Raw genomic sequence first — 23,742 nt, forward strand, 5'->3', positions numbered from 1 at the left:
TTTTCACTCAGTTTCATTCTATAATAATAATAATTTTACTCTTGTACAAACATATATTAAATATGGAAAGAAACTTGTTTAAGTAAAATATAAAAGTTTTAAAAAATAAATTATGACTTTTAGGATTTACAAGAAAGTATTTGAGCTGATAATCTTCAAAAGATCGAACATGAGTGTACGCTCTACTTGGTTCTACTATTCGGGAACAATCTTTCGCAAGATTTTATTCAAATTTATATAAATTTAAATATCAGATACCGAATATAGACAAATATCCGACATAAATTAAATTAAATCCCAATGCGTTATATATAATATATAAATATAGTGATTAATTGAAGTAAATATTTGAGCAATATCAATAAAAACTCAAGGACTGATAAGTTGAAGTAAATAAAAATAACCACCGAGGACACCGGGATATTTCGGTGGCCGCCCTTCGAAGAACCTTGGGCAGTTTTCAAATGAATGTATTGCCTCGTTATTAATTTAAATATTGACATGAAACTCGAGTAAGAACTATGTAGCCGTGTGTACTTGATAGAGTACGAGACATAACGACATATAACACGCAAGTGCGTTGCACTCACAAGTACACATATATTGGGTGTATTTTACTTTCAATTCTGCGGTGTTTCCTCCACCTAATAAGCAAGAAAATTATATTACTAGAGGCCGAGGTCTATACTACATATAGAAAGTCCAATGTCTGCTTGTTTTACTACACCGGAAAACATACGCGAATACAAAGTATATCATGTTGATTTAATTACATGTGCAGACGTTAGTGATTTTTAAATTTTGGCGCCCAAATTTTTTTTTTAAATTATTTGAGTCAAAATAATGTCATTGCCATTATAATTATGTATTCATTTGAATTAAGAAATATTAGTTTTCAACTGAAAATTATTTTATATGAAAGTAATCAAATCTTATGCCAGGGCACCTGTCCCGAAATTGTCCAGGAATGTCCCGAAAATTTGCCAAAAGAGTCAGTTCTCCTTTTCTATGCAGAGGATAGAAAAATTTGTCATTTTAGGCGCAAGTAATCATACTTTGATATTTTTCAGGGCCTCCAAAGCTAAATTAGTTGAAAATACCCGCGAAAAAAATGTATTTCGTCTCAAGTCCTCAGATACAGGACATCTGTCTCAAAATTGTCCCGAAAATGTCCTAGAAGAGTTAATTCAGATCCTCTTTTCTATCCGGTCTATTTGACTAGACTATATATCTATATTATATATATGTGGTATACCATCATCACAATAATTTTTAGACCTTTCAATAAAATCTTTTCTTTAGCATAAAAAAAGTTACGGTAACTTTGGGGCAGACAATAAATATTTATAAACACGTGTAATTATTTATGATTTACTTTGTTTTTTATGTGGAAATAAAGGTAAAAGATAAATATTTGACCGTTTAGATGAAAAATAAGTTATTTACAATACTGTATTTCGGAGTTTTATGGATGCATAAAGAAACTTTACGATCATTCTCACGGGTAAGACTGGATATGCACACATATTCTTATAGATTTGAGTTTTTTGTTTTATTTTTAGTGCAAACGTAATGCTTCCTTCGGTGAAAAGGAAAGGGAAATGCAAAGAAGAGGTATATGCAGTACATATAACATACTATCCCGATCGAGATTATAATTCACTTTCGATTCCGCCGGGATTTTCACCAAAACTACGTACCCGTAAGAGTTCGGTTGCGCTCTAGAAAGTACACTGGCCGTGCGTTAATGTATTATAAGTGCACTCGTGACCAATAGACGTACTTACTTGCGCAGATATTCGTTTAATGTGAGAGTATTTAAATTGTTCATTAAAATATACCCATACTTGACTTAGATCGTTATTAGAAATCCCAAAATTATTTAAATTAATCCATTAAAATAATTTTATGCGTATGTTACTTTTACATACGGAAAAAGTTATCGGTCTGTTACTATTTTACTCGGCAGTAAATTCTGGCCTTGAAATAAAATGATAAATTTATTTGGCTTTACAACTCGAGAAAATTCAAATCATGGAAAAATATTTTAATGAAAGAAAATTCCATGATCGTTGGGTTGACTAAAAAAATATTTTTATTTTTATTTTTAAGTTTAAATAGAAGTAAAGAAATAAAAGACAAGAAAACGAGACCGCAAAGGACGACGACGGACGATAATGTCCTGCGAGTCCTCTGCGAACGCGCAAAATCACTAACAATATCAGACTACACCATTCGCGCCTACGAACACCCGTTTTAACACTCAGACAGCCACTATCTGGGATCGGTAAACCCAAAGGTATAAAATACACGCGAGTATATGGAAGTATCCATATCTCAGTTTGTACAAGTGACCATTAAAATTTGTATTGCCGGACAGAAATTTATACTTTTAAATTGCAAAATTAATTTCACAGATATTTTGCGTCTGCGTTCCTACGTAATAACGCCAGTTTACAACAAACATAATAGGCTGAGAGTTTATGCACATCAGCTTACGATATATTGCATTATAAATCGATCAATTTCTCTTTAAATTGCCGTGATTATGTCATGATCATTTCATTGTTGCCGATAATCCTGAGAGAATTTACTATTCCATGAATGAAAAATATCTTGCTCTCGCACGAAAGTATATTGTTTTTTTTTTTTTTTTTAATAATAAAATATAAGATAATATATATAATAAAGTACGTAGGATACACAATAATAAGTATCGTTAGCTATCAAGCATTATTTCAATATAATTTATCCATAACTTACAACAGAATTGATTGCATAAAAAAAAGTATTAAAATATATCATGCGAAATAATGAAAAGTACTTTGTGTTATATTATGCATCGTTTACATTGTAAATGTTGATATAATTCAGTACAGTGTGTATAGAAAAAATAATAAATGAAATTAATTTAACCGGAATGTATATTAGATAAGTATTATTTTATAAATATATATATATATCAGCTGGTTAAAACGTGACGCTTGGAAAATTGACGTAATTCACCTTTCCCGACAGGTTGTATTTTCGCTGCCACGGTGTATGCGTATCGATATACATATATATATCTATATGTATATAAGTGACGTATGATACTCTATAAGGCTCGAGAAATCTCGAATTGCCGTGGGAGTGCGGCTGATCGATCCCACGGCAGGACTGATCAAGGTTTTTCACGCGAGATTCAATCAACAGCCTTTTTTTTATCAACTATTTATTTATTAACTCGATAACAATAATAAGCATATATATTAGCTCCTATATACTAGAGCAGTTGATCATTTAATCACGCCCTTTTATCCGGGTAATTGTCCATTCAACGAGGCAGACTTTCCGCCGGATTTCCATTCCATTTGCTGCGGGAACGAAAGCCGAAGATTGTTGTTTTATACAAATAATGAAAAAGAGTGTATGCAGGTAAATTGTTACAGAAGGTCGTTGGGAGACTTTCGTTATTATGTGAAGCTGGGTTTTATTTATTTTGTCCTTGTATATGTATATATTTGTGTGCTAAGTTCGTGGAGAACATGGTCCTTGGACTCCCGGATTCAAAAGAGGTAAGGTCCGGGTTCATATAATGGAGATAAATAAATGTGCGCGACCTCCTCGAGGACGAATGGGTCGTTTATTTTTTGATAAAGCGCGGCCACGGGATACGGTTACTTTCCATTCGAATAAAAGAGCGAAAGTTTAATGGAATGGGTTTAAGTAAAATAATAATCGTAAAAAATAAGGGACGTTAAGACAACTTTGATGGAGATACTGATCAATATTTATTTTAGTGACAAGTTGTTTTGGTGAATTTACAAAATTAATGCCAGTGGAATTTTAGACACGGAATTTTTATTTCTAAATCGTGGTGTATAATAAAGGGGCTCGTTTTATTTATTACTTTTTTAACACATAAAGTTTTGGATTAAATAGGCATCGGCTGGCGCCAACCCGGTGTTCGGGAAAAAAACAGGAAAATCATTTCTATAGATAGTAAAAATTTAAAAATAATTTTTTAAACTTTTTGGAAACCGGTAAAACCAGCGATTGGGAATATATGTATATTTCGTGGCAAAAAACGCGTCGTCAACCGATAGATGTAGAAAGTATTTTTTTAGAGAAAGTGTTTTTTTATTTTTTTTTGATTAATAAAAAAATGATTGATGTAGCAAACGTAAGTGTGAGAGTGAGTGTTCGATGCGAAGGTTATTTTTAAAAAACCCAAACGATAAATCGTGAGTAATAAATTCACCGATATGGTATAATACGCAATTTTCATACTTATATATTTTTATTATTATTATTATAAGTAGATACCATATACGCAGATAGTAAAATAACGATTATCAGGTCGTTAATAGAGTCTATTACTTTTTTACTTCGCTACTGAAAATAACCGCAGTGATAATTATATATTTTTTATAAGGAATTCAGTATTAAATTATTTATAAAAATGATATTTCCATTTCTCCACAATGGCGACCTTCGGCTATTTTCGATCTCAAAGAAAGTCTTGTAATTTAATGTCCATGGTTATGTTACTTTTATATTTTTTAATCATTCAATAAATATAATTTCTTAGTCTTGTATTCACATGGTTTAAATTTCTCTGATCTGACGCAATAGGCCACACTCGGCATTATAATATATACGTATATATATATAAATATAGTTGTTGATAATATCATAACATACATCGGATACCATCCCATAATCTCGATTCACAATTTCCTTCTGTTCGACCTCTGGCATCAGGAAAATATAATAACATCTTAAATGCTCGGTTCTGCATTTTTAAATTTTATTTTGCAAGTTGCCAGTAGTATTGCGCGGTCTCTGATCAACCGACACTAATTACCAATTGCGCATCAACTTGAAATATATATATAAATATATAAGTGTAAGTTGGTAAGTAAGTAAGTTGATTTAGCACTGAGTGCTTACGGAAAATTGCAAGACGGATGAGTGTAATCTTTTTAAACGAATGAACTTTCCACTTGGGCACTCGATGGATTTCATCAGTACATCGAATACTTTTTATTATTAAGCATAAATGTATGTGTATATGTTTATATAAATTTAAAAATTTAATATCACACTTTCCAATATTGTTGAAGGTAATGTCAACCGGACTATTCACTAAATTAAGTAGGGGACTAGAACGTGACTCATTAAAAGTCAAAAGCTGTTTTCATAATAAATAAATTAAATAGTCTTGTTAAATTATAAAAATGTAATAAAATAAAATGAAATCTTAGATTTGATAATTGATATACTAAAAATATTTATCTAAATATTAAGCAACTTTTTTTTTTATTACCCAAGAACCCTCATTATATCCTTTATCCATTGTGTTAAAATAATTGTTGTTAGATAACGATATTATAATTTCACTACCATATTTTTTAAACTAATTTACAAGTATAATTTATTTAAATTTATTAGTTGCTTATAAATCACAATAATAATTTTTTTTCAATTATTATATTTGTAAATATATAGATATATGCAATGAAAAAATCAAAATTTTGATACGTGTCGATATTCGTCATGATCGGAATGTAAATACGTGGGGAGTTAATTTATAGCGAAGGATTTCGCCCCGAGCTATTGACTTATGAATAATAAAACGAAAGCGACGTGTGTTAAAAAAAATTTTTATTCAATGGAGATAATAATATGGAGTTGATATTTTTAAAATTGAATCGCGTATGAAAGACTTGAAACGATTTGTTAAATAATTACTTGGGCATAATTGAATACAATGTATGAGATAAATTATAAATGACAATAATTCTGTCTAAAAGTTTAAAGTTCAATTAAATTACCATATTAATTACTCATTAAAATTTTATCTTTGTAAAAAAGTCTGGCTGTTATCTTAACAATATCCGGTTAAAACAATATTCTTTATTGATAATTTAAAAAGTCATTTTTTTAATTAGCAAATTATAAGAAATTTTATGTTAATATTTACTACGTCAGATAATTTAATTATTCATGTGAGAAAAAAAATAATTAATGAGTTATGCGAAATTATGACGGGTAAAAATTATGTAAGAAGTAATAAAAAAATTTATCAGCATGATTTGAAATAAATTTATAATTTAAATTAAAAAATATTTAATGGGTTGAATTTAAAACTTTATCATCCCTTTGATGCGTTTGCAATAAATCGTCTTACGAAGTAATGGGTTGTCTGGTCAGGACTCTAGACATCGGCAGCAGGTATAAATAAAAGAGAAAGGAAAAATTTTTACGGGGCGGAAAAAAGCTCGCGGATCTATCCGCGAGTCAGCAGAATATCCTGGAGCGCATAATGACGGTGGTCTTATCTGCGGAGAAGTGAAACACGTCAACGGGCGTGGGTGGCAGCTCCAAGAACGTCTACTCGTATTTTATTATCAGGAGCCCGGCTCAAGGTATTATTATAAATTCCTTTATAAAGTTCTTCGATAATAAAAAAAATTGAATACGAATGAGTCCTTAAAAGGATTCAAATAAATATAAAAATAAAAAATATGTTTTATCGATTTAGAGAGGAAAATTATTGGATACGTCGGACAGGTAAATGATGTCAGGGTATAGAATGCCTCGTGCATTGCGAATGATTGATTATGTCTTGTATGCAAACAATGCAACACCTCACCTAGACAAACCAGTTTCTGAACATTATATTCTCCATCCTCTCCTTCAATAATTTTATTTTACTACTCCGCGATACATACTTATATCAACCGCCCCTCAATATCTCTGCACAATACATACCAACAGGACGAGTGAACCTCTGTAAATATATTTCATAGGCCACGATTGCCTGAGACGGAACGCTTATGACTATCACCAAGGGGAATCTTTGCATTGCCTGTATGTACGCCAGACTTAACTTCTCGAGGTTGGGCTCCAATCCGAGGTGTAGTGAAACAACTAAAAGACAAAGACTAGGACTGAGACAAAGATGGGGAATAAAAGAAATAACTACATTGCACGAGGAATTCCACATAGACATCACGATATGTTCAACAACAACAACATATATATATACAATAAATAATAAAAAAAGTTCCAAGCACGCGTACCTTGACTTGGAGGATTTACGGACTACCCAATGTGCAATGTAATGTGAAGGGAAAAGAAAACGATAAAAGCTCGAGGTCACTTTTCTTCACTGTCCGAGTGATAGTGAATCTGGTAAAGAAATAAGAGTACCAGTACAGAGAAAAAAAATTGTCTTGGGTAGAATTATTTATGTACAGATAGATATATATTTTATAGAGGATTAAATGAACCATTAGCGTTAAGTGTAAGAAGCCGGCACGTGGCACGAAATAATTAGTGGTGTTGATAGACGATGCCGACAGTTACATGACGTTTTTTTTAAACTATTGTAAGACGTACAGTTTATCTGTAGTTGGGTTTCAGAACTACAAGACTGAGTTATTAGAGTGATAGGCATTATAAAAGAGACTGTGTTACTGAGGATCGAGGTCATCTCTACGTGCTGTTATTGTCTTGATAATTATAAAATATAAATAATAACAACAGTAATGGTAATAATAGATCGAATATAAAAGGGTTACTTCTCAAAAGGCAGAAGGTAATGTGGCTTTTGCGCAAATTATGGCGAGGTCATAAAAATAAAAATAATAATAATGACAATAATAATAACGTAACTCTGTAAGAGTAATACTGAGTTGAGACATTAAGCATTAAACTCACTGGGATAATGACAAGGTGTAACAGAATTGTCCTTTGTCCATCACGGAAAGAATGTCAATTGTCTTAATTTTATTTTAAAAACTTTCTCACTGCCAGCTGCTGCTGTGTTACGGTTTAAATATATGGACCCATGACTGGACAGTATTTTTGGTCGAGCAGGAAAAAATTGAGCAATTATGATAATTTTAAATTCGGTGGACATTGTTTTAGTTTATTATTTTATAGTAATGAAAACAATGGTATCAGTAATTAGTATCTATGTTTACTTAAATACTTTTTTTGTAATAGTATTTATGTGTATATATTTGTGTGTAACAGTGAGTAAACACAAACCAATTACATTTTACTGAGGAATGTTCTGATGTTCTTACGAGACCGGCAGTTTTGTATGGCGCTACTACTACATATATATATGTAGGTTTATAATATAATATTATAAATAAATAAGCAATTCTTCCGGTAAAATAATATCTGGGTAAAAATACTAATTATATATATTTAGTTTATCGTGACAAGACTGGTCTTGTAAAATGAAAATAAATTATCACAAAATTAATCATCAAGAAAATCAACTAGATACTGGTACTTAACTCGGTTATATTTTTATATATTTGATATAAATATGTATGGGTAAAAAAAGAAAATTTACTTTTTGCTTTTGTTAACGAATTTCTAGTCTAACGGGAAGAAATGTTACACTTTTGATTCAACGTCAAGAATTTCGTAAGGGTGTCACTTAAAAAGGAATTTTTTGATGATCCTGAAATTGACAGACGATCAAAAATTTTTAGATTTTTATTTAAACAAATTGATGACAAAAAAAAAAAAATTAAAAATATGCACATGTAGAAAAATTAAAAAACTACAGATGCAATTTTTCACATATTTTTTTTTTTATGGTTTATCGTCTAAAAAAAAATTCAAAAATTATTAGACGTCTGCTAACTTCAGTATCATATTTTTTGTTCCAATAAATTCTTTGCATTTTGAATTTTTTTGGGCAAAGAAAATTTTTGCTTTCAACTCACAGTGAAAAATATTTATTGCGCCAAGAAATAATTTTTTTCAGTGGATTTACAGGCAAGTTTAAATAAAGCAACCGTTGGATTGCAAAAGCCATCAGTAAGTTAAGAGAAGAAAACTAAATAATAGGAACAATCGAGCGAAACAGAAACCAAGCGAGTGTTGAATACAAAACACTTTTGGATAGCGAATAAAAAAATTTTCTCTTGCTCCATATTATATATTATGTTTACTAACTACTACACAGCAAGCGAATTATCCCACGTTCTGAGCGACTCAATGATGCACTTTATTACAATATGATAATAAAAATAAATCGATTCTCTCTCTAGAAAAAATAATAAAATAAATATAAATTTGAATAGTTAAATTAAAAATAGTTAACTCGAATTTTAAACGCCATAAAAATTTAACGTTCTATAGATATATCTGTTAGACTATCGGCATTTATGGTAATAACCATTTAAGAGTAAGTAAGACGACGCAATCGCCTATAGCCTGATAAATGAGTCTTTTCTCAGAATTTACAATAAATTAATTGTGTAAAATACATTTTTTCACTGACCTTTAAATTGCGCTCAATGCATATTTATATTATTTACTTAATAATTGTCTTACATAATCAATTAGCTAAATTGAGTCATTGGAAAATAATTATTTTATAACACAACAATAAAAGTGATAAAAAATTATCGAAAATTTTCTCACGTACTTAATTTATTGACTAATCTTCTATGTGACCGATTAATCCCATTACTGTCCCGAGGATACGCTGGGGCCGGCGAATGTGGGAAGTATTTTATAAATATTTCAAGTGATAAAAAATTTATATGTAGCCCTGGGGGTTGGGCCCGAGGCGACCCTGCAAGACGGGTAATTAGGCAGCTTAAATTTTATTCTTCGTACCGGTTATCCAACAGCACACGTTTCGCGATTACGTAAAGTGACATTTTCGCTTGCATTCCCTCTCTTTCTCTCCACCGAGTCCCTTTATTTACTCTTGCATGCATACGATAAAAGATATAAGATATCTACTACAATGTATGGAAAAATTTATTAGACTTAGACATTAAAATGATATTTCATTTGAAATAAAACCGGGATTTTTAAAAAACGAGTACGAGAAAAACTAGTTTTAAATAAATTAATGTTTCGCGGTAAGTGAATACTGATGAAAAGTTTGTGTGAGTAAATAAATAAATATAATTTATGTTAGAAATTGTTTTTTTTTTTAAATTGTTAAATAGTTAAAGTATTTGTTGGTAATAAAAATAAACAATTATTTGTAAATACTCAACACGACGTGGTGTTGATCTTAACGTAAATATATGTCAAGGATCATGAATTAATGTTTTCACCACTCACCCACTCTGGAGACAACCGCCAATATCAGCAGTAGACTGCTCACCAGTATCATCATGAAAATCAAATAACTCTATTTTTCACAACCTAGTTTATTATTTTTCGTAAATTAAAAAAAATGTAAATCGATATTTATTTAAAATTAATTATCTACGATCCGCGGCACTCGCGCGTCATAAAAATAGCACGTGAAATTACAGGTGAAACTCGGAACAATTAGTGACAGTACTAATTTCGCGCGCGATCTCCGAGTGTGAATATGGGATTCAAATTTAAAATCTGGGGATTTAAATCTTATGACAATTTTTCACTCAACACTGAACACGCGATACAAATTTCGATTGTTCATGAGATAAGTTTATTATTTTATAATATCAATAGATTTGTATAGACGAAGGTATCGTAATATGTATATTGGATATGTGTTTATACAAATGTAGGTTGACGTGTCGACGAGATAATGCAGTCTCGTCTGACTGGTAAAAAGGTGCTGCTACTGGTTTGACTTAGAGCTAAGCGGTGCTCAGTTTAGATCCACGAGACAGCGCCATTGACGGTCGCAAAACATATGCTTCAGTCACGAGGAGAGAAAGGTGACTGAGTGTATATATTGTGTATATCGTACTCAATACCTCCTATCCTGTCTTACTGGTACAAGTCACCTTTCTATCTATCGCCGGAGTAAGGAGTAGACCCGGCCGACCGACTAAGAAGGGAGTGTTGAGAGCAATGTGTACGGGGATACGAACGCACCGAGTCCTATTGCCACCACTTTAACGCTTCTCCAGCTCCTTCCTCGGTACAGAAAAACCCCACCTGGATCTACTCCTTCCCACCTCCGCCTTCTCGATCTTGAAATCCCATGGATACTATTTTACAAATATAAAACCTTTCTCCTGAATTTTTTTTTTTTTCATATCATTTATTATTTCATTATGTTACTACTCATTTTTTTCAACACCCACCCATTCAATTATACAATCAAATCAAAGTGTACCCGAAAAAAATTTCGTAAAAAAAAAAATCAAAAGTGTATCGAGAAATTTGATTTTTATCTCATTGTATAACAGACCAAGTGACAAGTCGGTATTGCATTAAAAAGCCACAGCCTTCTCAGCGAAATTATTATTATCCGAATTATTTATTTCATTCCTAGTATTGTTATTATTGCTGCTATTATAACTATCAGATTGAGATTAATTGCTTGACAGACATTACAATCATTGTTTAGGAGTCGAAAAATATTACAAAGCCCCGAGGACTTTAATACTCTTTTAAGAAATCTTTATACATATATATATATATATATATATATATATATATATAAATTTATAAAACCGACATTGATTTACTTATAGATTTATAAATTACAACAGCTCACGTAACATGCCACAGTAAGAGTAATTTAGACTATTGACAGTAGTGTTGATTTGAAAAATTGAATGTACGAATTCTGATCGACAAGACTTAATATATCCGTCAGCTAAAAATAATTTTATTGATAATAATAATAATAGTGGCAAAAAAAAACATATTGCGAACTCCTGGAGGTGAGTAATTAATAAATAAAATAATATTGGGAGCACGGATTAAATTTAGACATCTCGCGAAACCGAAAGCGAGAAGAAGAGTTTTCCGTTACGCTTCGGTACTGCACCTGCACAAATAATTTATTGCTGTAACGCTTACGACTTTAATATTAAATCTATCACAGCTTTAGTATACAGATACAACTATCTATACATATATATATAAATATAACCGAGTATACCGCGTGAAGTAAAACGAGGCACGCGAGTTACTGTTGTCCCTTGCATAATTCTTTCCCGGCGTGCGTTAGAAATCGAGAGATGGCTCAAATAACTGAATAATTAATATATCGAAAGCTAAAGTTATTTAAATAACTTGATACATTGAAAATATTATTTTTACGACATATCAAATGTATATGACACACATAGATTTATCAAGATGACTGTCCAGTATTTTTGACTCAATTAAACCCGGCTCTTTAATTTATAAATCAATCAAAGCTACGGAATTTACCAGAGGAAATTAACCGGAACAAAGTAAAGCAACGCAAATGAGAGATAAAGAACGAGACTGTAATAAATCGAGAGGAAAAAAATAAGCGAGACGGAAATAGAGAGATTAATGCACGCAGAATATATTCTTTCTCAGCGTCCGGGTAATTTATTATGCCCCGGTTCACGCGCGGTGTATTAAAAGCCCTCGCTAAAAATTCTTCAATAGCTCTTGCCTCGAGTTTTATTCCTGATACGCATTTAATGTCCATTGATACTTGTTTAACTTTTAAATCATTGTACTTTTACTTTTGTACCCGAGTACCTTAACCACAAGACAGCCTGAGAGTCTTTTATTTTCCGTTATCTTTTACTACATCAAGAGCCAGCCGACTTTTCAACCCTTTATCAAACTTGTGGAGTCCGCGATTCAAATTCTCTAATCTCTGCAAAAGAGCGAACATTAATTTATAGTATCCACCTTGTGTATGCATTTAAAACCGGATGTCCATTGAATCTGGAGTCAATTACAGCGATTTTATAGAGCGAACTGCTACTGCAGTAGACGGTGTTAAATAGTCTTGTGTGGTATCCCAGAGCTTGAATTCCCAGCTCTCACAGAATAAAAGACATGTCGTATGTTAAATATACGTGTCCTGCCGGCACATAATAACTGGCCAGTAACACACATTACCTAAGATATAGTAACCTTTCTTTTTACCTTGACGATTGCTCTCAAGTAAATCCAGACGTCGAAACAGTGAGCGGATTCTCAGGCGGGAGCTACCGACTACTCACAACAGAGGAAATAAGTGGTAGCTTTGAATTATTTATTGTTGTTACTTCATTTTTTTATGCTGAGGTTGTTCAATCTTATCTACTCATGTTCCAAGTGAGTGAGTTGATCGCTAGGTAGATCATCGAGGAACAGAAATAACAATAAGTGTAAGATAAATAAATATGATTGAGAAAACCGGTAGATTGATCGATTATATTGTGTCAAAGGGAGTTACGATACCAGTAACAATATTATTTTATCGCTCTTTCCCAACTCCATTCCCTCCTCCCTTTATTAATTTCATTTAAACTCAGCTTTGCTACTTTGATTTAAGATTTTTATTTTAATTCTTTGACGCGTGACGTTCGCCGGTTGCCAATCCGCTGTGTTTTATTCGAGCCAAACGTTAATTGCCGCTTTCAAATAGCTCTGTGAATCCTCGTTAATTACAATATTGCTACAACGCGCTTTGATAATCATTCAATTTAAATTTATTGAATGATGAAAATAAAAAGGTTAAAATAATAATTGTTACCAAATAAAATAGTAAATAAATTTAAAAAAAAAAACAACATGTAGTACTGTGTACTACAAACAGTTGTCATAATTACTGTAGACCAAATTTGACGAGTAACGTCATAACATTACATTTATCTTTATAGTTAATTGACTAGATCTCACGATTATTTTCGACTTAGAAGGAATTACTGTCAACGCTCACGCAGTGCAATTATTATTTACATTTTGGATAGGCAATGATACTAAAGGTTTCAATGACCCTGAGTAATAATAATTAAATATTAGCAACTACGTCAACAACGGCAATGACAAAATAAAAATATAACAAAGACTAGACTTATTGAGAAGTCTCGACGGCTGAGAAATCATGGGAGCGGTGTTTAGATAAAATTAAACTTATACGGGGAATATATATATATATAACACTTGAGGCTTTCGCAAGGGAGCTCGTGTCCTCCCGCTCTTACCTACCGCCCCAGCGTGGGACGAAACGGACCCAGAGTCAGCCCGTTCACTATACAACGCCCGTTACGTGATTTTTCGTACAACGTTCATTGTATTTATTGTTTTTTTTTTCACACGCGAATGCATCACAATAATACACACACTCACAAAAAAAATTGCCATGGATTAATATCAATTGGCCTTCGCATTACTTACTATCAGAAATCGAGCGATTAAAAAGGACTAGAGTGGGAGAGAGTAAAAATTAACTAAGCCGCCAACTGATAGCGGAATATATTAACTACTTAACGCCAGTCTCACTCACACCACAAGCGACTGATTTTTCCTTTTTTCTCAACAGTATAAGGACATTGCGGATGTGAAATATGCGTAGGATAGTGATCTGGTTGCGATGGCGATATTAAAACGAGAGATGAAAAGGATTGTGAAGGAACTTACCGTATCAGTGATGGGAATTTAACAGGATAATTATCAGGGACATCACTCACAACTCGGTGGATCGGGACAGAAGGATTATCCAGGTGCTAATCATCACTCCTCGTATCTGTTAAATAATATATTGTTTTATTATTAATAATAATGGCTATGAAACGATTTTTTATTTATTTACACAACTTAATATATTATGATGGCCCTGATGAAATATCACACGGGATATATATTTCACCGTAAATTAGTGTATTTATATTTATATTAATATATATATATATTTATTTATTTATATTTAGCAATGAAAAAATTTATAACAAAGTCGCGGAATGATTAAAATGATTTTTTGATCGAAGTGTATTAATCTCATAGTAACAAATGTGTCAAAAAAAATATTTTGTTCATATTCATATTAAAAAATGCATTGTTTCCTCAAACAATCTTATCCATCATCGTCATTATCATTATCATTATCAGTTCACTCGCGATATCGAGCTTATTATTGACAATTTAATTATGGCTCTACCAGCAAACACCCGGCGATGCCTTCCATTGAGTAATCTCCATTTAATTTATATTATTATTAATATTAATATTATTATTATTATTGTTATTATCATTATTATTATTAATTTGTTCGTAAATAAATTCAGTTACTAACTAATTCAATTTGTCGATATTTTTTACGTAAATTGCTAACCGGGTCTTTAAACAACACAGGATCCAGTCTCATGTTGGAGCGCAGCAGAGGCATGTAACCGAAAACGGCCACAAAAGTATTCATGCAGGTCTGCCGCTGAGTAAAGTGATCTGGGTCATTCCACGAGGACCTGGAAAACAATTCAAAGCAAAAAAATGATAACTCGAGTCAAGGCCGTCGGGAAGAAAAATAATAAAAACCACGGGCGGTTCAAGTGCCGTGTAATGTTGATAAATTGAAAGGAAACATGCTCAGCGACTTAAGTTAATGGCTCACCTAATTCCAGCTGCCGTGGTATCTTTGTAAAGTTTACGCTGAGTCACTTTAATAGGCGGCCGTCTTGTCACATGGCTCACCAAAAAATTCATAAGTATGTCTTCGCAATTCTGCGACTGCTCGACCGTTTTATGCAGCGTCGAGCTCAGTGATTCGGTGTACAGAGTATTATAATAACGGTGATAAAAAGCTGCCCCCGTCAACACTATGCTGTAGTCGTTTGTCCATTTGCTGGTGTAACCCCACGATCTCTGGAATTGCATACATCAACTTGTTATTAAGTTATTAAATAATTATATTTTTTTGTGCTTAAAAAGTAAATTAAATATAATTATGAACTTTCTAAATCATTAAGTTGCTTATTAATAACCTTGGAGTCGTCCCAGTAGTGAGATCTCGCCGGATACCCGACTATCCGATCAGGAAATGACTGCCAGACGACGAATGCAAAGTCTATTTCGTCTGTATTTAGAGTTACGTCCTCGTCCAACGATAATATGGCACTAGTTTCGATCTGAGGATAGGGATAGAAGCGCTGGGAGATACTGCTCGCGACTATCACTGTGATCGTTACTTTTATTCCCTGCCAGCGCGGCCTTCTTGGTACAGGAATGTCAGAATTCCACATTAAAATAATCTGCGATAGTAAATAATAATAATAAAGTTGACAGTAATTATTATTGTGGCTGATTAAAAATATATGGCATCTAATAGTGGATCGATGAATTACTATGGGTCGTATTTATCTTGAACTGATAAATATTATCAGAATGATTTCATACCTTATCTAAATATTTGCTCTTAGCAACACTTCGAAGTAAGCGATAAAGAACAGCCGTGGATCCTAACTGAGAATAAATAATGGCAGTAAATGCATTGCCCGGATCATTATTAGAAAACGGAAGCTCCTGCTGACTGTCAGCAAACTGAGGCAGGATGGCCAATGCACCAGGATATGTATTCCACATTAATTTTTCGCGTGCGCCTTCCCAGGGCAACCGCTCACGGATATTCTTCAAATTAAAAATGATAATAAAAATAAATGCTGGAGAAAATTTACTTTACTTGATACCGTTAAAAAAATAATAAATAAAAACTTACTTCAAATACTGTGAAAATTATTTTTTCAATTGAAGAAAAGTATCGCTCCCACAAAAATTGTGTTTGCTGTCTTAATTTAAGAATTTGCGTGTTTGAAACAGAGCGCAGTATGTCAGGAATCTAAAAATAGATTTATTATGGCATCGAAGTCAAGAAGTAAAGGGATAGAAAAGTTAAAAGTTGTTGAAGAAAAAAAATAATATACTAACTTGAAATAACAATCGTTCGTCTGTAAATATAACCGCTTGATTCCAGTCAATACGATCGTGAAACGCCAAGGCCCACCCATTGCTCAGAATAACTGGAATACATCCGGCTTTTAGAGCTTCTAGAAATCTAAAACTGCCGAGCCTACGTCCTCTCGGTACCAAACAAAACGTTGAGTTCAACAGTAAAACCTCATAATCGTACCTGAAATTTTCAAACAAACGTCAAAAAAATTTACAATCAACGTGTACATTAAAATAAAGTCATTATACAAACTTACGTATCATATTCTTGGTTATCCTGCTGGCAGTGTTCATCCTGCAGTTCTCTCCAAGATTTACCGTGCCTACAAGTCGTAACGAAGACCAGGTCCTTCCCATTGTGAAGATGGTAAAGTGCATTTCTCGTTTCCGAGCCAATGCCGTGTACGTATCTTTTACCCTTGAATGCCGCGAGGTATTTTTTGTTGCTCGGAAAATTATTTTCCGACGCCTGACCAGGTTCTCCCCCGCGCTCCGGATGCTGTTTACCAAAGAGCGGTATCGAGACATCGAAGTTCGGCCTGAGCACGCTGGTGGACATGCTGGCTTTCGCCAACATCGCGTACCCGATGTTGAAAGCCAGCGCATCCTCGACGTAGTCCGGCCAAGTCCCGGAGTACAAATTGAATATGAGGTGATTGCGTCCTTCATTCCAGTAAGGGAGGCGCATAAGTTTAGACGGCAAATTATGAACAAACTCAGTAGACAGAGGGTCACGATCCAGCGTATCCAGCGCCAGTACGAGTATGCACGCGCGTGCTGGATCTGTCGTATAGTAACGCGACTCGGTTATAACATTTAATATTTTTTGGTACAAAGGACTTATGGTGTCTTCTATGGGATAAACGTAAACAGTAAATCCCTGCTTGCATCTTGTGTAGTCGAAACAAGTCTCCATACGACATTGTCGGGCAGGATGGACCACTGACAATTTACCATTTGAAATTTTGATATCCTTATCATAAAATTCTTCATTAATAGACAAATAAGATGGCAATTTTTCCCAGTAATCGTGTGTTATTTCATTCCGCCTTTTACTTTTTAATCTGTACCCGCCAAAGTAGCAGTAGCCAAGAAACGCGCACGTGACAAATAGTAGTAAGTACCGTTTTTTGGCTTGCATATTTATTTAATAATTATTTGTTATTTAACTCGCGTTAATTTACACTCACGATTACATTTAATTTATAGTATTGTCTCTCGTTTGTTATTAATATTATTACTGTTAATAATAATAATAATATTATTTAAAATCACTGTGCTATATTGAAAATGCATTGCAATATTTATAGTAAAAAATAATTGCGAGTATTAATATTAATAATCTCAGAGTATATGGCGATTGAATTATACTAGATGAAAATTGACTCCATTGCGAGATATTGCTGTAACATAAAAAGTTAAAAAAAATTATAAAGTGAATCATTTTAAACAGAGAGCTGATTGTTTCTTCTCGGTCATACGACAGCAGAGCAATTTAAATAAATCACAGACACGAGAGCTGCTTTATTACATCTTATTTAAACTATCATAACAATACTTAATTTTTATTTTTTAAATTGAATAATATAAGCATATATATGCCAGTACTAAATTAAAAAAATTCTTCTACTTCATCTTCTTCATTTTCTTAAAGTTTTTTATAAATTTTACATTAAATTCCACTACGAAAAATCAAAATTTCATAATGATCCTGAAGTTAGCAGACATTTAAAAATTTTTGAATTTTCGTTTTTCAATAAATCAACTGCAAAAAAATAATATAAAAATATGCACATGTAGAAAATTTTAAAAAATACAGGTGCAATTTTTTTAAATATTTTTTTTTTAATTTTTTATCGTTTAAAAAAAAAATCCAAAAATTATTAAACGTCTGCTAACTTCAGTATCATAATTTCATATCAAAAACTTCATCAATTTTCGGGTTTTTTTTTTCAACAAATCAAATAAAAAAAAAAAAACTAAAAATATCCACATGTAGAAAATTAGAAAATCTATTAGTGGAATTTTTTTAAATATTTTTTTTTACAATTTTTCGCTTTTAAAAAAATTTTAAAATTATCAGATGTCGGCTAACTGCAGTATCATTAAAGAATCTGCGCGCATATTTAAAAAATTTATTTTTCTTACAAGTAAATTGTTTACAAAAAACAAAAATAGTCTGGTACTTTGAGTATCATGAAAAATTAAATCACGTAAACTTTGCGGACAAGTAAATGTAAATAAAAATGCCAATAAAATGTAAATATAAACGATAATTTACCTTTGATAAATCGAAGCAGAATATTCAGTAGTCCCCGAAGTACTTGACTTCTCTAGGCTACAAAACACGACACGTAGCATCCGCTTTTTATAATAACAATACGTATATGCAGACTCAGCAATTACGTATTTAAAACTTGTGGTATATATCGGTGAATATTTCTTCATAGCCAATTGTAATCACCAATTCAAGTCTCATCACTATTTTTAATTTTATTCACAAATCCAACTCACCACCATCACCAACTCTGATACCAAACTGCTGACATATATTTTTATACTTAACGTCATTGTCGTTGCTAATAAAATTATTCCCTCTATTTAATGTATACATAAGTACATACATATATTTTTTATCAATTTAGGTTCCATGTGTTCGAGTAGATTATCGTAATTACATTAAATAAATCCATTATACATACTCAAGATAAAAGATCACACTCTATTTCTACATGTAGACGTTTAGTACAGACGTTAAATCCAAAGGTTGTGTTGAGCTGATTGAGCATGACGATTTTAGGTTAGTCCTGACAAACATGGACTTTGAACGTCTTGCCGGCAATTTGCATACACAGAAATACATTTTTAGCAACAAATAACTCATGTCCGCTAAATATTCAACTAAAATTAACTTGTAACCCTGCTAATTAAATAACAGGACATTGTTTAACAAACAGTGGTCAGCTTTTTTAAAAAACACTGCAAGCTGCCATGACGTTTTTATGTGGGATAGAAAATAACTTTATACCCTCACCTCTTGACTCTTGATTCCTCTGGCAACTCTATCAGCTAGACTTGAACCCTCTCTCACTTATTCTTCTTTCTTATCTCAGCTAATGTGTATCACGTTATTTTCTATCCTTATCAGACGTACCCGCAACTGGTTATCGCTATCATTTCTATGAAGACTCGACCGGTCATATTCATTTGACCGCGATCTATTTTACCGAGTAAAATACCCGCGTTTTTTTTTATTTAAAAGAAAACTTATCGAGATCGAGATCGAGATCTGATTCTACGAGTGAATGTAGCAGACAAATTTAAAATTATAAATAATTAAAAAAATGCACTTGTTAATTTCAAAGTTTTTTAAGCGCGCGTTTTTTTGAATTTTATTTTATTAATTATTCACTCTATTTATTTATAAGTTTAAATTTGTCTGATGTCTGCTACATTCACACTCATCTGATACTAAATTGTCTGATCGCATGATTTTATTTGAATCACTTTAAGCTGGCGGACATGAGTTTTGTTTTGTTTGATAAAATATTAATGCCGACTGGTAACTGATTAATCGATTTTAAAGCTTTGGTAGATTTATTTACGATAGTAAAGTCAGCGAGTGTGAATGTAGCAGACAGACAAATTTAAAATTATAAATAATTTAAAAAATGCACTTGTTGATTTCAAAGTTTTTTAAGCGCGCGTTTTTTTGAATTTTATTTTATTAATTATTCACTCTATTTATTTATAAGTTTAAATTTGTCTGATGTCTGCTACATTTACACTCATCTGATACTAAATTGTCTGATCGCATGATTTTATTTAAATCACTTTAAGCTGGGGGACATGAGTTTTGTTTTGTTTGATAAAATATTAATGCCGACTGGTAACTGATTAATCGATTTTGAAGCTTTGGTAGATTTATTCACGATAGTAAAGTCAGCGAGTGTGAATGTAGCAGACAGACAAATTTAAAATTATAAATAATTTTAAAAATGCACTTGTTCATTTTCAAATTTTTTGAGCGCGCGTTTTTTTGAATTTTATTTTATTAATTATTCACTCTATTTATTTATAAGTTTAAATTTGTCTGATGTCTGCTACATTCACACTCATCTGACACTAAATTGTCTGATCGCATGATTTTATTTAAATCACTTTAAGCTGGCGGACATGAGTTTTGTTTTGTTTGATAAAATATTAATGCCGACTGGTAACTGATTAATCGATTTTGAAGCTTTGGTAGATTTATTCACGATAGTAAAGTCAACGATTGTAAATGTAGTAGACAGACAAATTTAAAATTATGAATAATTTTAAAAAATGTACTTATTAATTTGAAAATTTTTTAAATGCGCATTTTTTTAAATTTTTTATTATTAATTGTCTACTCTATTTATTTATAATTTTAAATTTGTCTGATGTCTGCTAGTTGCTTCATTCACACTCATTAGAGGTAGCGGACACTTGACAATTTTTAAAACTTGGAAATAATAAATTAAAATGTTTATAAAATAAAAATAAAAAAATCGACAGCAACTTTAACACCTCGGAAAATGTTGGTCTATCACTGCGCGTATCGAAGATGAACGCGGCTACTTGGAGAATCTCTTGATCTTTACTACTTTGCTGCCTGTTTAATTATTACGAAAGTTGCACCTTGTGCTGATGATGGAATCAATTACAAATAAACTTTTGTCTGTACAATGTTGATGTTTATGATAATTAATGTCATCAGTCATCAGCAAATATATACAAATGTCTTGCGCAATAAAACTACTCTCAACCAGTTGTATTTATTCTATTAAATATTAATGACAAATTATTGCATTATTTACTACGCAGTTCGACGGATCTCCAAGATGTCAGGTCTTAGTTATGGTGATAAATTTATTTTTATTTGTAGTAGTGAAATTTTATTCGTGTATTGCAGTACATATCCTGGCCTAGGGGTAAGAAAATTCGGAGCAGCGACAGAATGAAAATAATTTAAAGTCTTTATGGAGGAGCTCCAGGACTTATTATCAGTCTAGAAAGAAGAGCTTTCAATCCACGAGTGAAATCAGAACCAGATTTCGTGTAGCGTAGAAAAAATACTCAATAGTAAAACAATAAATCTATTTACAATTTTTTAAAATTTATTATAAATATTAAAAGTTGCATTACATAATTTCCTATTGATATAATTTTCACAAACCCACAAGTTTTTTAACTTTTTTGTTCTTACCCTTTTTAACAGGGGGTTTATCTTTGAACTCGACCTTGTCAGTAATATCATCGTCGCCATCCCACACCTTGAGCCCCGATTCCGCGTTCACTTCTTCGCTATCATCAACACAATCCACCGTCTCTTCAACTTTATCTTCTTTAGTTTTTTTATTTTTCTTTTTAGTTTCAACTTCTGTCTTGTCCTTGAACGCCACCTTATCCGTAATATCGATCTCGCCGTCCCACATTTTTAGTCCAGGCTTTTTACCCTTTTTTTGTTTTCTAGTGTCCGACTTTATCACTAGTTTATTGCCATGTAAAATAGGCGCCGGTCGTTCTTTTGTCAAATACTCAGCAGCGACTTTAGCATCTTCGAGTTTTATGATTGCTTGTCTAAGTAAATGTTAAATAAATTTTTATTATATTTATAAATCAGTAATTCTGGAGTAAGTATCTTAAGCGAGACCTCTAGCTGCTGGTGTCTTTTTCTACGTATGTCTTTATGTAGCTGAAGATCGGAACGTTTTCCGCTATAGTCTATAGTCTTCCTCCAGAATAGAGTTATAATCAGGCACGAATTTTTTGTATAAGGCTTGAAATTTAAATCTGGTCACAAGTATCTGCAGCAAGACATACCCAGAAAGACACCAGCACCTATCGGTCTTGAGAGCAGACTTACTCAAGAATTTAAAAAAGATTGTTATATATTAATATATAAAAAAAAACTAATTGATAAATATTAAACTTACTTGCTGTCCTTTATTCGGCTTTTGATGAAAGCACTAGTTCTTACTCCTTCGAAAACTCCTTCAACTTCGTGGATTTTCGACCTCGGATTAATATTGCATACAAATAAACTGAAATTTGGAAATAAAATAGATCAGCTTCATAAAGTTATTAGTAATTTAAATAATTAAAACAACTGTACATACATTCTCGTGAGTTTCTTCTCGGGCTTCTTGGGCACAGGGACAACGACTTTCTTGTCTGGTTTAATTTTCGGAGTTTTCGGCGGCTTAATTTTTGGCGGGTAAGCAACAATACGTTTATTGTTTATCAATTTATCTTTGATACCCTGTAAATTTTTTATTTTCTCGTCGACACTTGAGAAAATCACATGACAGTGTCGTCCAGACTGTCGAGGCAACTTAACTTTGAAATCTCCGACGAACAAATCGCGCACTTCGTCTATGTTATGAATTGTATGAGGCAACCTGACGTACAAAGTTCTCTCTTGTTCCTCAGTCATCGTTTGACCGCTTTCAGATTTCATTTTTCTTCTGAAAAAATATTAATAAATAGTTAATAATTAGAAAGTTCATTTAAATTTATAACCTCAACAAATTTGGAGAAAAAAAACATTTATAGAAATTAGAAGGCTTGATAATTTATTAAAAATCACAAATTAAAATACCTAGTAGATTATTTACTTTTTGTAAAAAGTATTATCATTGAAAATATTTATTTTTGTAATTTATTGCAACTTACTGTTGTTTAAATTTTGTAAAACATGAGCCCACGTGTAAACACACGAGTTTTTCAGTCTCAGTCAAATTAGAAGGCTGCGTTGAAAAATACTCTGGGGGCGTTTTCAAGATTTTGGTCGCTTTTGTTCGAAATTTTTCTTAAAGGCCAGTATTTGAAACAGTTTTTCTATGGATTTTCTTTTTATTATAATTTTTTAATTGAACCAATAAATATATATAATATGATAGCTGTAACATAAAATTTATAATCATTGCTTATAATTATTCATTAGATCATATATTAAAACAATATTTATCGCAATTAATTAATTTTAAAAAATTTTATGATACTGAAGTTAGCAGACGTCTAATAATTTTTGAATTTTTTTTAAAACGATAAATTATTTAAAAAAAAAAATATTTAAAAAATTGCACCTATAGCTTTTTT

General features: G+C 32.0%; 3 protein-coding genes across 9 annotated transcripts in view; all 3 read right to left on the minus strand.

Moving 5' to 3' along the window:
• LOC130676530 (mucin-2) overlaps positions 1 to 14,413 on the minus strand; it is a 42,076-nt gene extending 27,663 nt beyond the window's left edge. Inside the window, exon 1 of one of the 4 annotated variants that reach the window (XM_057482830.1) lies at positions 14,320 to 14,413. Coding sequence is in view for 3 of the 4 variants with exons in the window: in XM_057482829.1 (XP_057338812.1) it covers positions 10,099 to 10,153 (55 nt within the window). In the remaining variant the exon portion in view is untranslated. Of the gene's footprint in view, positions 1 to 10,098; positions 10,839 to 14,319 lie in introns of those variants that run through there. The other 3 variants (XM_057482829.1, XM_057482828.1, XM_057482831.1) reach the window with 3 other exon arrangements.
• An 11-nt stretch (positions 14,414 to 14,424) lies between these two features.
• Positions 14,425 to 19,935, minus strand: LOC130676533 (exostosin-1). 3 transcript variants are annotated; one of them, XM_057482834.1, is made up of 9 exons: positions 19,652 to 19,935; positions 18,899 to 19,448; positions 16,875 to 18,020; positions 16,597 to 16,798; positions 16,388 to 16,507; positions 16,069 to 16,299; positions 15,657 to 15,923; positions 15,287 to 15,537; positions 14,425 to 15,140 (listed from the first exon to the last, which is right to left on the minus strand). In XM_057482834.1, exons 3-9 carry the CDS (start codon positions 17,756 to 17,758, stop codon positions 14,960 to 14,962), a joined length of 2,136 nt encoding a protein of 711 aa, XP_057338817.1. In that variant the 5' UTR covers positions 17,759 to 18,020; positions 18,899 to 19,448; positions 19,652 to 19,935; the 3' UTR covers positions 14,425 to 14,959. The 3 variants fall into 3 exon arrangements, with proteins under 3 accessions (XP_057338817.1, XP_057338819.1, XP_057338818.1); XM_057482836.1 differs by having other exon boundaries at positions 18,899 to 19,214; positions 19,320 to 19,935; XM_057482835.1 differs by having other exon boundaries at positions 18,899 to 19,156; positions 19,242 to 19,935.
• A 1,801-nt stretch (positions 19,936 to 21,736) lies between these two features.
• On the minus strand, positions 21,737 to 23,471 carry LOC130676534 (uncharacterized). Of its 2 annotated transcripts, none has more exons than XM_057482838.1 (4): positions 23,317 to 23,471; positions 22,761 to 23,108; positions 22,578 to 22,685; positions 21,737 to 22,221 (listed from the first exon to the last, which is right to left on the minus strand). In XM_057482838.1, the coding sequence occupies exons 2-4, from the start codon at positions 23,099 to 23,101 to the stop codon at positions 21,810 to 21,812; spliced, it is 861 nt and encodes a 286-aa protein (XP_057338821.1). In that variant the 5' UTR covers positions 23,102 to 23,108; positions 23,317 to 23,471; the 3' UTR covers positions 21,737 to 21,809. The 2 variants fall into 2 exon arrangements, with proteins under 2 accessions (XP_057338821.1, XP_057338820.1); XM_057482837.1 differs by having other exon boundaries at positions 23,243 to 23,394.
• Between the last annotated feature and the right edge of the window lie 271 nt (positions 23,472 to 23,742).

Source organism: Microplitis mediator, chromosome 10, assembly GCF_029852145.1.
Source record: "Microplitis mediator isolate UGA2020A chromosome 10, iyMicMedi2.1, whole genome shotgun sequence".
NCBI classification, from domain to species: domain Eukaryota; kingdom Metazoa; phylum Arthropoda; class Insecta; order Hymenoptera; family Braconidae; genus Microplitis; species Microplitis mediator.